This window comes from Garra rufa, chromosome 21, assembly GCF_049309525.1.
Source record: "Garra rufa chromosome 21, GarRuf1.0, whole genome shotgun sequence".
In the NCBI taxonomy this organism is placed as follows: domain Eukaryota; kingdom Metazoa; phylum Chordata; class Actinopteri; order Cypriniformes; family Cyprinidae; genus Garra; species Garra rufa.
In genome coordinates, this window is record NC_133381.1 from 20,859,488 (window position 1) to 20,874,092 (window position 14,605).

Genomic DNA, 14,605 nt, shown 5'->3' on the forward strand with positions numbered 1-14,605 from the left:
AAAAGCACTGGTAGTTTATTTACAAGAAGATTTATACAGACATTCCCCTTAGTAAAATTACCGGTCGCCGCCATCTTGAATTTAGTCACGATAAGTCGAGTGACGAGCAGGGAGGAACTTATCAGGTTATCAACTTATCAGGTTGTAGTTTCCTCCCTGCTCGTCACTCGACTTATCGTGACTAAATTCACCCTCATTGACAACCTGTTGTTAGCATCGGCTAACTAACGCCAGATTTCGGACTGCAGTGTACAAGCCGAGATGAGCTATGAAGGGTAAGTTCACACTCGGTATCATGATTCAACACACTTTAGGTCAATATCACACCGGACTTCTCCTTTAAATGGAAGGGGGAAAAAGACAAAAGGACTGACAATCCGACATTTTTCCTGTGAGAGTGGGTGCAGCCATTTGTACATTTTATGGGTCTGGCTTCCGGTCTCATCCGCGTCTAGCTATTTTTAGCTGTACAAAACAACTTGTTCTGCTGCTTGATATTGCAAATTCTTACCATATAATTTGAATGTATTATCTTAATTATGAGCACACTGGTTTGTAGTGCAAACAGTTTTACCATTTATTGCACGTTGTTATACCTTTTGTTATTTCCCTATAGTGGATAATGAATTGGAAGTCTCACCCATAGGCTTACTTCTGTGTTGAAGAAAAAGGTGGATATAGACTCTGTGTTTAGATTTAATGTCCATATCCATAACAGTTAAGTTCACTTTGTTCAGGAAAACTTTTGTTTCTAATGGACTTCGGTGTTCAAAGAAAAAAAGGACCTCAAAAGAGCTCTATAAAAAGGACCTAGATTCAAATATCAGAGGCAAAGTTCATTAGTTATGTATCTGAGCATGTCTGAAGCCTCTGTAATCCTTCCTGCATCACTTCCTTTTATCTCCACAATTGAGATAAATCACCAAGCACTGCTTTCAGGTTAAGACATGTTAATCTGGGAAATAACACATCTCAAGGTGTGGGTCCTATGAGGGGTGGGATGAACAAATGAACGGAGTAGAAAGGAAAAAGAGAATGGGTATAATTAAATCAGAGATGCACTTGGAAATTACCATATCCATCATTATCTTCATGTGAGTCAATGCAAAGGGAAAAAGTGAGGGGCTTAGGAGTTTTATTAAAAAAAAAAAAAAAAGGATTGCGTGCAACGTATTTCTCATTGGTAACCGTCAAAGGTAGGCAAACGTGGAACATTTATCAAGCCACAGACAAATGACACTGGGTTACTAGTTAGACAGTGTAATAAGTGCCATCTAATTTCCTCTTTAGAATCAATTTATATTTCAAAGCTCGGGATCGTCATCAAGGGACAAAGCTTTTCCTGTGAGAAATAAGAGATGTGAAAAAAAATCCTTTTCACATAACGTACCTAACATACCTGTTACAGGCATTTTACACATTACATTTTTATAGGAAATTATATGAAAATAAACAGTGTAATACTGTCTGTTTAAAAAATAAATTTTGGTTACACTTTAAGGTGTCCTTGTTACAGTGTAATTATACATTTAAGTACTAAGTAATATAAATTTACAACATGTAGTTACTATATGGTTATAGTAGGATTAGGGTTGGGATTGGATTAGGGTTTCATACATGTAATTATGCATTAATAATTGTTATTATAATAGTAATAAACCTTATTATAAAACCTTAAAATAAAGCGTTACCTAAATTTTAAACATTTTTTTTTTTTACATATCTTTTTTTTTTATTATTAGCTTTACATTTTTATTCTTTACAGATATATTTATCTCAGACAGATCTACAATAAAATGTTTAAAAATGTTATATACATGATAAACTTCATAATGAAAATATATAAGGTACGCAACTTCAGGCAGTATTTTTGTTATATAAGATGATGCATATTCCAACAGCAGTTTGCATAAATCTAATATCCGAATCAAACCCATTGAGAGTGCCGTCATCTTAACGTGTGTAATTCTCATGGGAACATCAGTGCCTCTGGCGCCTGGGTCTCTGTGTGACCCGGGTTAAATGGAGGGCATCTTTTGGAGTACATTACTCTCTTAGAAGTCTAATGCATTTTGATTAATCAAACAGCTCTGCAGTCGCAGTCTTCTGAGAAGGATGTAAATAAATATATAAGCAAACAAAATAATTAGACAAGCCAAATGTACCCTGCACCCCCCAGTGATGCAGGAATGGATGGGCTCCTTGATGATGAGGTGGGAGAGAATGAGCGAGTTCTTGCAGATAACTCATCCAAATAGTGTTGAGGGGGAACGAATAATCCATTCAAAGCAGAAATGCTGTGCGTACATTGCATGAGCTAGTTGCATTAATTACAGACACTGAGGCAGCTTTGCTAAGGGTTAATGAGCCTGGCATGTGCTAACAGATCAAACGCAAGAATGCTGTTAACAAAACTGTAGTTGGTTACTGCTCTGTATCTGTTCATGTAAAACCTTGAGTAAAATTGTTAATTGTTATCTATCACAATATGATATTGTATTTCACAATAGCAAGAAATAAAGTCATTTTACATTACATTTATTTAAAATAAATTACATTTATTTAAAATAACTCTGGAATGCTCTAGAAACATGTATTATTATCATCAATTCTTAAAAACAGTTCTGCTGTTTAACATTTTTCTGTAAACCATGATACTTTTTCTTTGATGAATAGAACAGCAACAAAAAAGAGCATTTATTTAAAATAGACATCAATTTAATGAATCTTTGCATTATTAATATATAAACACTACCAGCCAAGTGCATTAAAATATTTAATGTTTTTAAAGAAATCTCTTCTGTTCACCAAGCCTGCATTTATTTGATCTAAAGTACAGCAAAAACAGTAAAACAGAAAATACTATTTTCTATTTGAATATATTTTAAAATCTATTTTATTCCTGTGATCAAAGGTAAATTTTCAGCATTATTATAGTCTTCAGTATCACAATCCTTCAGAAATCATTAAAATATGCTAATTTGCTGCTCGAAAACATTTATTATTATTATCAATAATTAAAACAGTGGAGTAAACTTTTTTCAGGATTCTTTGATGAAATATCATATTTATCTGAAATAAAATGCTTTTGTAACATTATACGCTACATGATTCAAAAGCTTGGAGTCAGTATATATATTATAGTCAGTATATATATATTTTTTGCTATTTCAGATAAGTGCTTCTGAACTTTCTGTTCATCAAAGAAACTAATATTTAAAAGAATATTAACTCTGTTTTTAACATAATAATAATAATCATAATAAATGTTTTGAGCAGCAAATAAGAATATTAGAATGATTTCTGAAGGATTGTGTGACTGGAGTAATAAAAATGCAAACAAATTAGCTTTGAAATCACATAAATAAATTACATTTAAAATCAAATAGGAAACAGTTATTTTAAATAGTAAAACTTATTTCAAAACTTTACTGCTTTGCTGTACTTGGATCAAATAAACAGGTTTAGTGAGCAGAAGAGACTTCTTTAAAAAACATTAAAAATGTTACTGTTCAAAAGCTTTTGACAGGTACTGTGTATATATATATATATATATATATATATATATATATATATATATATATATATATATATATATAACCTATTGACCCCAAACTTTTGAACAGTTTAAACAGTAGTGTATGTAATACTGTGGTCTAGCTCTTCTGGGTAGGAAATCACCCCTGAGGCTGAGGGTTTGCCTCATGTTTAGCTATGGATCAGTGATAATCCTTAATATGGTGTCCTCTGCCACATCAATTATGTTGATCATAGGCACGCTCGTTATGCTGAGTCTTCATTACTGTCAGACGGTGTGAGAACCAGCCTCAGACCTTTACAGTATAAATCAAGACACACTGGGCTACCTTCCAAAAGAAGCACGCACAATGTCTTTTAACTTGTGACGTATTACGGAATGGCATAGATATGGCGAAACTACACCAGGAAACTTTGAGTATGTGATGTATTCCGGGAATGACCTGATGAATTCTGTTCCCTCTCAAAAAAAAATTCTAAAATTTTATGCCATATAGATAACAATTAAAACGCAGAGCGGAACCGAGCTGCCACATCTAGTATCAACCAAGCATACATGAGCGGTGTCAGCAGTAGGGGCTCTCTTATTTATTTCATTCCGGAGGAGGTATTTCCGGGCAATTGCGCTGGATGCAGAGGGTAGTGCCTGCTGGTAAGAGCCAATAAAGAACTCTCATCCATGAACGGCCTTCAGCACAGACACAGTCAATTACCTAATGTGAGGACTTTGAGGGGGGAGAAAGCCTTTTCTCCTCATTTACTTGTGGGTATTTATTAAATTGCTGTCAAATTTGACAAATTTGCAAAGCTCAACATGGAGGTTGTTTTGATGGGGGTGCGTGGATTTAGAATGAACACCGGTCCCCCTCCCGCTAACCACCCCATATCCCTCTTCCCGAATCATGCCAGCACACAAAATGCATTTTGGCAGTTCTACATGTGCATGCTAGCGAAACGTGTACCTTTTTCCCCTGGAGGTACTCCTTGTGCTCCTCTCTGAAGTGCTTGGTCCCATATGGCACCTGCTCAAAGGGGGTGGAGGTGTGCATCAGGCTCTCGTACCGCTTATTTCGACTTGTGTTTGAAAATGGAAGAAAACTGTGTGAAAAGAAAACACAGAAATAGGAATTAAGACATACTCAGTAAGCTAACACGTAAGGAATATTGAAAAAAATAAATCTTTGTTCAGAAGTGTGGGGTCTGCAAGATTTTTTCTTTTTTTCTTTTGAAAGAAGTGTCTTATTCTTACAAAGGCCGGATTTATTTAAGCAAAAATACAATAAAATCAGTAATAATGTTAAATATTTTTGTGATTTCAGACAACTTTAGTCTATTTTAATATATTTTAAAGCGTAATTCATTAGTGATTGGCAAAACTGAATTTTAGCAGCCATTACTACAGTCTTCAGTGTCACATGATCATTCTAATATGTTGATTTGCTGCTCAAGAAATTTATCATCACAGTTGAAAATGTTTGTGAGGTTTAATATTTATATGGAAACTATGATACATTTCTTTTAGCATTCTTTGATGAATAAAGAGTTTAGAAGAACAGCATTTATTTAAATTTGAAATCTTTTGTAATATTTAAAATGTTTTGATAAATTTTATGTGACTTTGCTGGATAAAAGTAATACTTTCTTCAAAAAAAAAAATCTTACCAACTCCCAAACTTTTGCATAATAGTTTATATAAAAATAGGGAAAAATGGCCCAACATAAGTTGTATCCTTAAATGGATATTTCACCCAAAAATGAAAACTCACCCTCATGTCGTTCCAAACCTGTAAAACAAATTAAGATTTTTTTGATGAAATCTTTATGACTCTGCATAGACAGCAACACAACTGACATATTCAAGGTCCGGAAAGCTAATAAGGACAGTGATAAAATAATTCATGTGACATCAGTGGTTTAAACTTTTATGAAGCTACGAAAATACTTTTTGTGTGCAAAGAAAACAAAAAGGCAGACTTCAGATTTCACCAAAAATATCTTAATTTGTGTTCTGAAGATGAACGAAGAGTCTTACGGGTTTGGAATGACATGACGGTGAGTAATTAATGACAGAATTTCATTTTTGGGTGAACTATCCCTTTAATGTTTGGAAAAGAAGAGCATAATCTCAGTGTTGGCCCAATTACTGGCCTCTGGTCTTGGCTAACACTCTGCTATTTTCACAACACAGCACATGTTACTTATACATCACCACGTCGCCTCATCCCTCCCTTACAGGCACTTTTCATTCTAGTCCAGATCATTTCCAAACCCAAATCGCTTCTTAATCGTTGTGATGTCTTGTGGTTGTTTCTGCACATGCTGCGTGTTTGCTGGGCACACGTTCAGTGCAAATAGCGGTTACTTAGGAAAAATGCCAGATGTTAATTACAGCGAGGTTGATTTTGTAAATTGTACCCAAGACACTTTGCCTGGAGGAAGATTTATCCAGTGCGGTACAAGAGGTGTCTGCGCGAGGCTGGGTAAACGTCCGCTGGGCATTGGCTTGGCTTGTCACAAAACAAACAAACAACCAACAACCTTGGCACTTTCTGTGAACACAATCTGCAAAGAAAGGTTTTTTTTATTCCCAATGCTTGGTGTGTTCAATTCCTTTTATGATGATGAAACCAGAAGTACAGGTGAAGCCCTGTCCTCTTTAATGAAATCAAAACAGACAAATATGGAAAACGTAACCATAATCGCTCCACCTGGAACAGCAAAAGTTGCACAAATACAGCGCAAAACTGGCACACATTCAGAGTAAATAAAACAAAAAACAGATGGGATCGTTAGCTCCAAGACTTTGTCTCATATTTTTGCATTGATGCTTTTTGAAACATCTGTTTAGGGAAAGATAATAATACTGGCTGGGCCAACTAAAGTGAAACTTTCTGACAGAACTGGAGTTTGTCTGACAGTCTCTTTAGTCATTTCCTTAAAGAACCATCCTGAACAAGATCATTATTTATTAGAGGGCCTCTTCTGTCACGCAAGTACCACAGAAGCAATAATGCTTGGTAAAGCTTTGATGGCACAAGGCAAAAAAAAAAAAAAAAAGGGGGGGGGGGGGGGGGGGTGACATCAAACACCGCACTGGCCCTTTAAATAATGGCCCAATCTCCCACAGACATCCTTATCCACTAGAGACACCAGCCTCCCTACAAGACAGATTACAGTGCAACCCATGCTAATGTGCACATGGGACGGACATCACAGAGCAAAAATTAATGTGGCCCCAATGTCCCAGAATACACAACGCTTCTGCTGCTTGCCGGCTGTTTCACTTACTGCTTTCATTGCCACTGAATTGCATTTTAATAGGGTAGTTTTTATTCATTGAAAGCCATTAAGGAAAGTTTGACTTCTCGCAGGGGATCTTTTGGCAGTGCAGACCAATGCCCAGTGACAACACCCTAGGAGGCCACCAAAACAGGAAAAGGGGGAGTGTAAGAGGAAGTAGAGAAAAAGAACAGAGAAGAGGCAGAGAAAGGAAGAAATATGTAGAGACGTTTGTATTCAGTCTTCCCTTTGCACATTTGTAAGCCAAGCTTTAAACAGAACAAAATAAATGAAAGATATTCAACATTCCTCAGATATTATTAAACTTTATTTTAATTAAAAAATAAAAAATATATAATTTTTTTTACTTTAATAAAACAAGTTTAATTTTTATTTATCACATGACTAGTTTACCTTGCAAAATATTTTACAATGTAGCTCTCAATGTTACTCTTAAAAATAATATTTTTAAAATCAGTAAACGCTTCACAGTCCAAGTACTTAAATTCCTTTTCAAACTATAAGCCAGCTAGTTTATTTTACTATTGAGCTGTTTGTTTTTCTAAATAATGGTAATCCATCCCAGTATTATCTGCATCAGAGGCTGAGGAGACATCACTAGGACTGAAATTAAGCTGCTGGTGGGAAAAAAAAAGAGAGTAGCAACATTTCGGTAGCTCTTTGAAACATTCCGGAGGAAATTAGCGGGAAACGAGAGTGGGATCCTGGATCAAAAAGACTCTAATCATGCTTCGCCATGCCCTGCAGACACCACATGTATAATACGATTTACACAGTAACCGCCTCTCCTATTACAGCCTGTTTGGGGTATTCTGTGTTAATGGGGTTAGCTAATTTACTGTTTAAAGTTGGAGCAAGAAGAAAAAAAAAATGAAACATGATTAAAAAACATTGCACATTGAGCTTGTAATTAAAATAAAACGGAAGGGTTTTAAAACAGAGATGGCACTGTTCAAGCAACGTTGTGAAAAATATTATGATAATCCACTGCAATAATTATATAGCCAGCTAATAATGTCTCAGCAATGATGAAACAGTGTAGGGCTATTAATAGTAAAAAAAAAAGCTGTATATTTGGCCAGAGTTGCGGTTGTTTGTTAACTTATTTAGCAACTAACCCCACTTGAGATTTTACCATCTGCTCCAAACTTTGAGAAAATAAAGTGTGGGGCTTCTCTTGTTGTGTGATTAATGTGCATCAATGCAATGCCACATAGAGACCAAGCACTCAACATTTTTTGCACTATTACATTTAGAAATATAATTCTGCATTCATATTAACATCTATAGTGTCCTCAAAATTCATTCAGACAGTTAATTTCACCAAAAAAATTAAAATGAACCCTAACTCTACTTGATAATGCAGTGTAAATGTACTGTACACAATAAGAAAGTATCTGGACACTTATGTAGTGCCATTCACACTTTTAAAATTTGTCTTAAAGGCATAGTTAATTAAAAAAATGAAAATTCTGTCATTATTTACTCACCTTCATGTTGTTCCAAACCTACATGACTTTCTTTTTTCTGCCGAATACAAAACATGAACATTTTGAAGAATGAAGAACAGGTTTTTTTTTTTCATATAACGAAAGTCAGTATTGTTTAGGACACCTCTGACATTAATTGTAAAAATGTCCAAATGTCTTTTTGATCATATTGAGATCTTGTACAGTGAATTCACACTTCATTATTAAGTACTGCTACAGAATATGTTTCATTGATTGTATTCAGCTCCAAATCAATACATAAATGCATTTCACACAATCTCTAGTGCAGCGATGTGTACATGCGAGCGCTTGTGTGTGTGTAACTTACGTCTGGTCGATGACGCGAGTCCTCCACTCCTGCCGTTTGAGCTCCTCTCTGGCCTCCTCCAGGGCAGTGATGGATGTGGCCACGCGCAGGCTTGGCTCCAGGGGCCGATGCCGCTGCTGCTGCACCTCCAGAGCTGGGCGAAAGGGCCCCTGACAGGTACGGGGGATAAGGTAAATGTTTTATTGCCCAGTCCCGCCTGCCTCGTTATTGATGAGGCCCCTGTGGACGGCCAGCTGGACCCTCGAAAGCCTAAGTCTTTTCATCTAAGACATTAAAGGTCCCATATTGTACACATTTCTGCAGGTTTATTTTAGTTGTTGATGTCCTTAAGAATATATATTTGCGGTATAAGTGCCAAAATCCATCTCAATATATTTTTACAGCTCCTTTTTTAGGAGCTCTGTCAAAAACAGGTCGATTTTGGCCCATCTAATTAATATTCATGAGCCTCTCTTCTGATTGGTCTGTTGTTTTCTGAGTGACGCACAGCCAGGCCAACCACAGTTAACTACGGTCATGTATGCTTTAGCCGAGCCCAGAGCCATAGAGAGAGCCTAGTTTGCTGATACTCAACAGGATATTTCAGAATGATCATTAATGTTTTTTTCTTTTTCAAACACCGAATGCAGTAAGCTACATAACTGTTGCTTTAGTAAAGCCCCTTTCACAATGCGCGCTGATTCTGGAAAATTACGGGAACGAGCGCTGTGTGAACAAAAGCCAGAACCATAAAGGCAGTGTTGTAGTGATGATGCACGTTATCATGCGACTCTTCACAACGAAAAAATATGTGCAAAGTGGAATGAAGTGGCGATCGGGCAGAGCCAGCTCTGCACTATCAGCGCTGAAGCACAGATTGTTCCTCAGGTTAGTTTCAGTTTAGTGAAACGTATGCGTTGCATTACACTTCACATCCATACGTCACATGTCTTTATGGGTTGTGTGTAAAGCATGCACAGATTCCGGAAAACAACTGTGAATGAACCAAATCAAACAACTCTGGAACAAATCATGGGACACATTATGCATTACCATATAGTGAAGGCCCTGAAGAGGCAGAGCCAGTAGTAGTTTTTATAAGTAAATATTATATTAGAAAATATTTTTCCCCTGTAATTTATTTTCAGGGACATTTTTACTCTTATAAAGGCGTTTAAAAAAAACTGTTTATTAATGTCAAACACTTTATTTGAATGCGTCGTGCTACTATCATGAAAACTGACACGGAAAAACAACAAGCTCTTGGATTTCATCCAAAAATATCTTAATTTGCGTTCCGAAGATGAACGAAGCTATTACGGGTTTGGAACGACATGAGGGTAGTAATTAATGGCAGAATTTTCATTTTTGGGTGAACTATCACTTTAATGTCACATGACATTTTAATTATGATTTAAAGTTTAGGCTTGCACATGCTCTATAAATAAAGTCTGACTTGACTTCTTAACCGCGGAAAATGGAAATACCATGGCATATGGTAATCATATGGTAATCAAACAATACTGTGGTACCTGCATGGTAATGCCATTCATTTTGGACAGGTACCATGGTAGTTTACCACAAACCTGGGTTATTTTGTAATACCTGTAATGTAATACCTGACATTAATACATATGCTTTCAGATGTGTTTAGTTGCCAAACAGAAAGTTTCCTTGTTTTGATATAACGCAAACACACTTGCGGCATGGCTCCAGATGCATAACTTATTGTTTTGGTTGCTCTTAGTTTAAATGTGACCTTCAGACATTGCTGCTTTTAATTCATGCTGGCGCAACATTCTCTGCCCTTGATACTATCAAGACCAGATCAGCACCTGGCACTGACCAATCCCCTTACTTCCCCTAACAATACACATAATCAATCTATCACTCGCAGATGCTTATCACACAGGGAGAGATGCTCCACCTCAGACCACAAATAATTGGGAGAGAGAGAGATGGCATGAGGGAAGGGGAGGAGAGAGAGATTGGGTTTGAGGGTGGAGGGTGGAGGGTGGGTGCTTATTCTGGGGTCTTTGTAAGGGCAAAATGTAGATAAATAATGCATCTTCATCTATTGCACATTGTGTGAAAGATGTGGCAGTTTTTTTTAATGAATTCCCACTAACTGGGCCCAGCTGGAGTGAAAAGCCAGCCCAGGGAGAAGAACTCGGGCTCTAATAAAAAGAAATGACTCACGCTTCATTTCTGCTCACTTATGTTTTACATTAATAGAAACCAATAATAAGAACCAGTTACCATAAAAGTCATGGACCGTAAATAACACAAATGGCAAATACGTATCATCAAATCTCTCTCACAGCTGGACAAGATGACATGCTAGATTTGGAAGTACTTAAAGATATTCTTTATCGGGGCACCTTTACATGTTGCGGTATTCCCTTGCTGAGAGTCCCTTAATGGGATCCATGGAATAAAGGGGCTTGGGTTGACAGGTGTGCTTATCACCGGCTATCTGGCTGTCTAAATGCTTTGGTGGTTTCCAGGCGAGAAGGGAGCCATGTTTAATGATATTACTCCATTTTTACGGCAAGTTTTTCAAAATGAACTCACAATTGCAATAAATCCTGGCTTTAATCATAGTTATCTCAGGATATCTTTTGTTAATTGTCACCACAATTTGTCATCTTTTTGATCCCATTTCATTGTTACAGTCTAGAGGAACAAATGCTTTGAGTTGATAAAATATCCCAGTAACGGGTCGTGAGAATTTTTATGAATATAAATTAAGGTTTTAGTGTAAGTTTGCTAAAAGACAAATAAATGATCCTATAACAACCTTAATTTTAACTTTAAAGGATTAGTTCACTTCCAGAATAAAAATTTCCGGATAATTTATCCACCCCCATGTCATCCAAGATGTCTTTCTTTCATCAGTCAAAAAGAAATGAAGGTTTTTAAGGAAAACATTCCAGGATTTTCTCTATATAGTTGACTTAATGGTGCTCAACAGGTTAAAAATCCAAATTGCAGCTTTAATGCAGATTCAAAGCGCTCTACACGAACCTAGTCTTATCAAGCAAAACGATCAGTCATTTTCTAAAAAAAAAAAAAAAAGTATATACTTGTTAATCACATATGCTTGTCTTGCACTAGTTCTGCAATGTGCATGCATGTCTTTACGGCTTGCGTAATCACGTTGGAAAGGTCATGTGCAGTTAGTTCTTCATCTGTGTACTCCGGTTCAAAATCGTCCGACATCTTTGTTTTACCTTTTTTTGTAAAGGGCATTTGATTTGGCATGTTCACTTTGTTAACACTGGGTCGGTACTTCCACATGCGTGGTTACATAATGTGTGAGGTCAAGCTAGTGCAAGAAACTGGCAGATAGTTTTGCTAGATAAGATCCTTATTCCTCGGGCTGGGATCGTGTAGAGCTCTTTAAAGCTGCACTGAAACTACAATTTGGACCTTTTACCTATTGGGCACCACTGAAGACCACTTTCACTATGGAGAAAAAATTTCATTATTTACTGACTGATGTTAATCTAAACCCATGTGCCTAAGAAGGATTTTTGTGGAATGTCCTTATGATTATAGGGCACTGGAGCTATCAAGCTTCAAACAAGACAAAAAAGTGCCATGAATGTATCATAAAAGTGGTCCATGAAACTTGTCCACTATATTCCAAGTCTTAGGAAGTTATGAGAATTGAGCTTGAGAATCAATTAAGTTTGATTCATGAACAAATCATTCAAAACAGTTTTGTAAACAGGATCAAGTGATACACTGAAGAGATCTGACTCAAAAAACAAAAAAACAAACACACACACAAAAAAAAAAACGTCACTACTCATTAAAAAAGCAAGGACGAAAGTCAAGATTTTTAGCGAATAACAACAATTTTAGTCTGTTTGTACTGTATGACTTGGAAGTCTTGGAATAAAGCACACAAGTCATATGGACTGCTATTTGGTGAATTTTAATCTCTTCTGAAACTCTACTCTTGCTTTCCACAGAAGAAAGAGTGTTTTACATTTTTGGATGAGTAAATCATGATATTTTTTCATGAGCCATTCTTTTAAGTAAATCTTGGGCAATGTCTCACCTGTGGCTTTTTGTGAATGGGTGGTAGACGTTCCCGGTTTGGCATCAGGTTGGAGAGATCAGGAGTTAAAATAGGGGTCTTCCTCTCTTTAGGAGCTGATTGCAGTAGAAACGGCTTCACTTTTCTCAGTCTCAACTCCATCTCATCAGGTTCTACTCTGAACGGTGAATTAAAAACACCTGGACACTAAGATAAGCAGACAAACACAACAGTTTGGATGAGCAAGGTGAACAAAACAATGTTATGCTTCTGTTGGCATAATGAAGAGAAAGTCTCTTTCTTTAAATGATTGCCCTTAAACCTTGCAGAGCAAACCTCCAAACGCATCCTCATGCCCTCTTTAATAACTCATTTGCTAGCAATGGACTGGTAACAGCTTCCATTGTACCTCTCATCATAGGTATCCATGCAAAGCCTACAGCAATACACATTTAGCTCTCAGGAAAAGGAACCCACTTTATTCGGTCGACCACAGCAAAACAATTATACTTGTCACCTCCCCTGAATGGACACACATCCATCACTCTGGCATGTGTCATGTCTGCTGGCGTAAATGTCTGCTAGCTAACTATGAGCTGTCTGATCTTACCGTAGCACTTCGGTGGTTCTTGGTTTGGCCTGAGGAATAATAGCTAGAATAATTAGTCTCTAATCAGATGGTTCCTCATATGTGCTTAATTAGCAGCGGGAGCTTTTTTAAGCTTTATTGCTATATATACTAATAAATTTTACAGGTAGTGCACTTTGGTAATGCTATTTGGATAGTGTAGCTTTGGGTGTCACATGGTGGGGGGTACACCACAAACTCCCAACTTGCCTCGGACTTACAGGAAAAGAGCAATGATGTTGACCCTCGTACCGAGGAACTACATCTATGTCAGCGCAGCCACTTTTGTCCAGCGGAATTTTCTCTGGTTAACGATGAACCATGGGAGACCCATCCATTTCACGGAGACAAGGTCAGACTGTGGGAACATAAGTTGCCCAGCGTAGAGACACAGAGAGTGAGAATGAGAAAAGCAGGGAGGGAGGGGGGGGGGGGGGGATTCAGAAAACTCAGAAGAGAGTTAAACCTTTCCTGCATTGACAAGCACTTAAGTCTGAGTTTTGTGGTTTAAATGATTGTCCTCTTTTGGATGTATTGTATGTAAAGGTTGAAATATATATATTTTCAACCTTTACATATACAGAAATCCCAACATAGGCTCATTGGAAATACGTGCCTCTATATACATTTCTGCAAATCTGAAAAAACGTACCTATATGTACGAATTGCTGCAGTTTCCAGTTGAAATGAACACACAAAGTATGATTTACAGATTTTTACACAGTTACTTGCAGAATATTATGTTACGACTTCAAAACAATTTTAACATCCTGCTCGATTTGAAAAGTGATACTTTTAAACGTTAGTGTCACATACACAGCTTCATATACATAAGTTTTCTAATTCAGTAGGTTTGCTCGGTAGCTCACCCGATACAGCATTGCACTTGAGTGATGAAGAGCTTACAGCATTTTCCTTTAGCAACACTACCTTGATATTTGAGTTCTGAACAGCCCCAATACGTACCTCAAGCATAATAAAAATGCAGCAATACGTGCCTGTATCAATGAAATAAAAACGTGCTACAGGCACATATTTAAAGTGTGTTTTAGCACCACTCTCTGGACATTTCGACTTGAAACTGCCGCAAAACATGCAGTAAGGTATGTAAGTACGGTGTTGCAGAAATTAATATAGAGGCACGTATTTTCATGAGGCTGGGTTGTGAAATCTACCTATATTATAATATAATATAATATAATATAATGTTTGTGGTCAGTAAGATTTTTTTTTATTAATCAAAAGTGACAGTTAAGACTTTTAAATAATTTTATTCTATACAAAAAAATGTATTT

General features: G+C 36.8%; 1 protein-coding gene across 1 annotated transcript in view; it reads right to left on the minus strand.

Annotated features, from left to right (window-relative positions):
* The window catches only part of spata17 (spermatogenesis associated 17), a 45,710-nt gene that overhangs the window by 14,995 nt on the left and 16,110 nt on the right, over positions 1 to 14,605 (minus strand). The window contains exons 7-9 of the mRNA XM_073826454.1: positions 12,704 to 12,889; positions 8,656 to 8,804; positions 4,500 to 4,635 (exon numbers count right to left, since the gene is read on the minus strand). Of these exons, the coding sequence (XP_073682555.1) occupies positions 4,500 to 4,635; positions 8,656 to 8,804; positions 12,704 to 12,889 (471 nt within the window). The remainder of the gene's footprint in view (positions 1 to 4,499; positions 4,636 to 8,655; positions 8,805 to 12,703; positions 12,890 to 14,605) is intronic.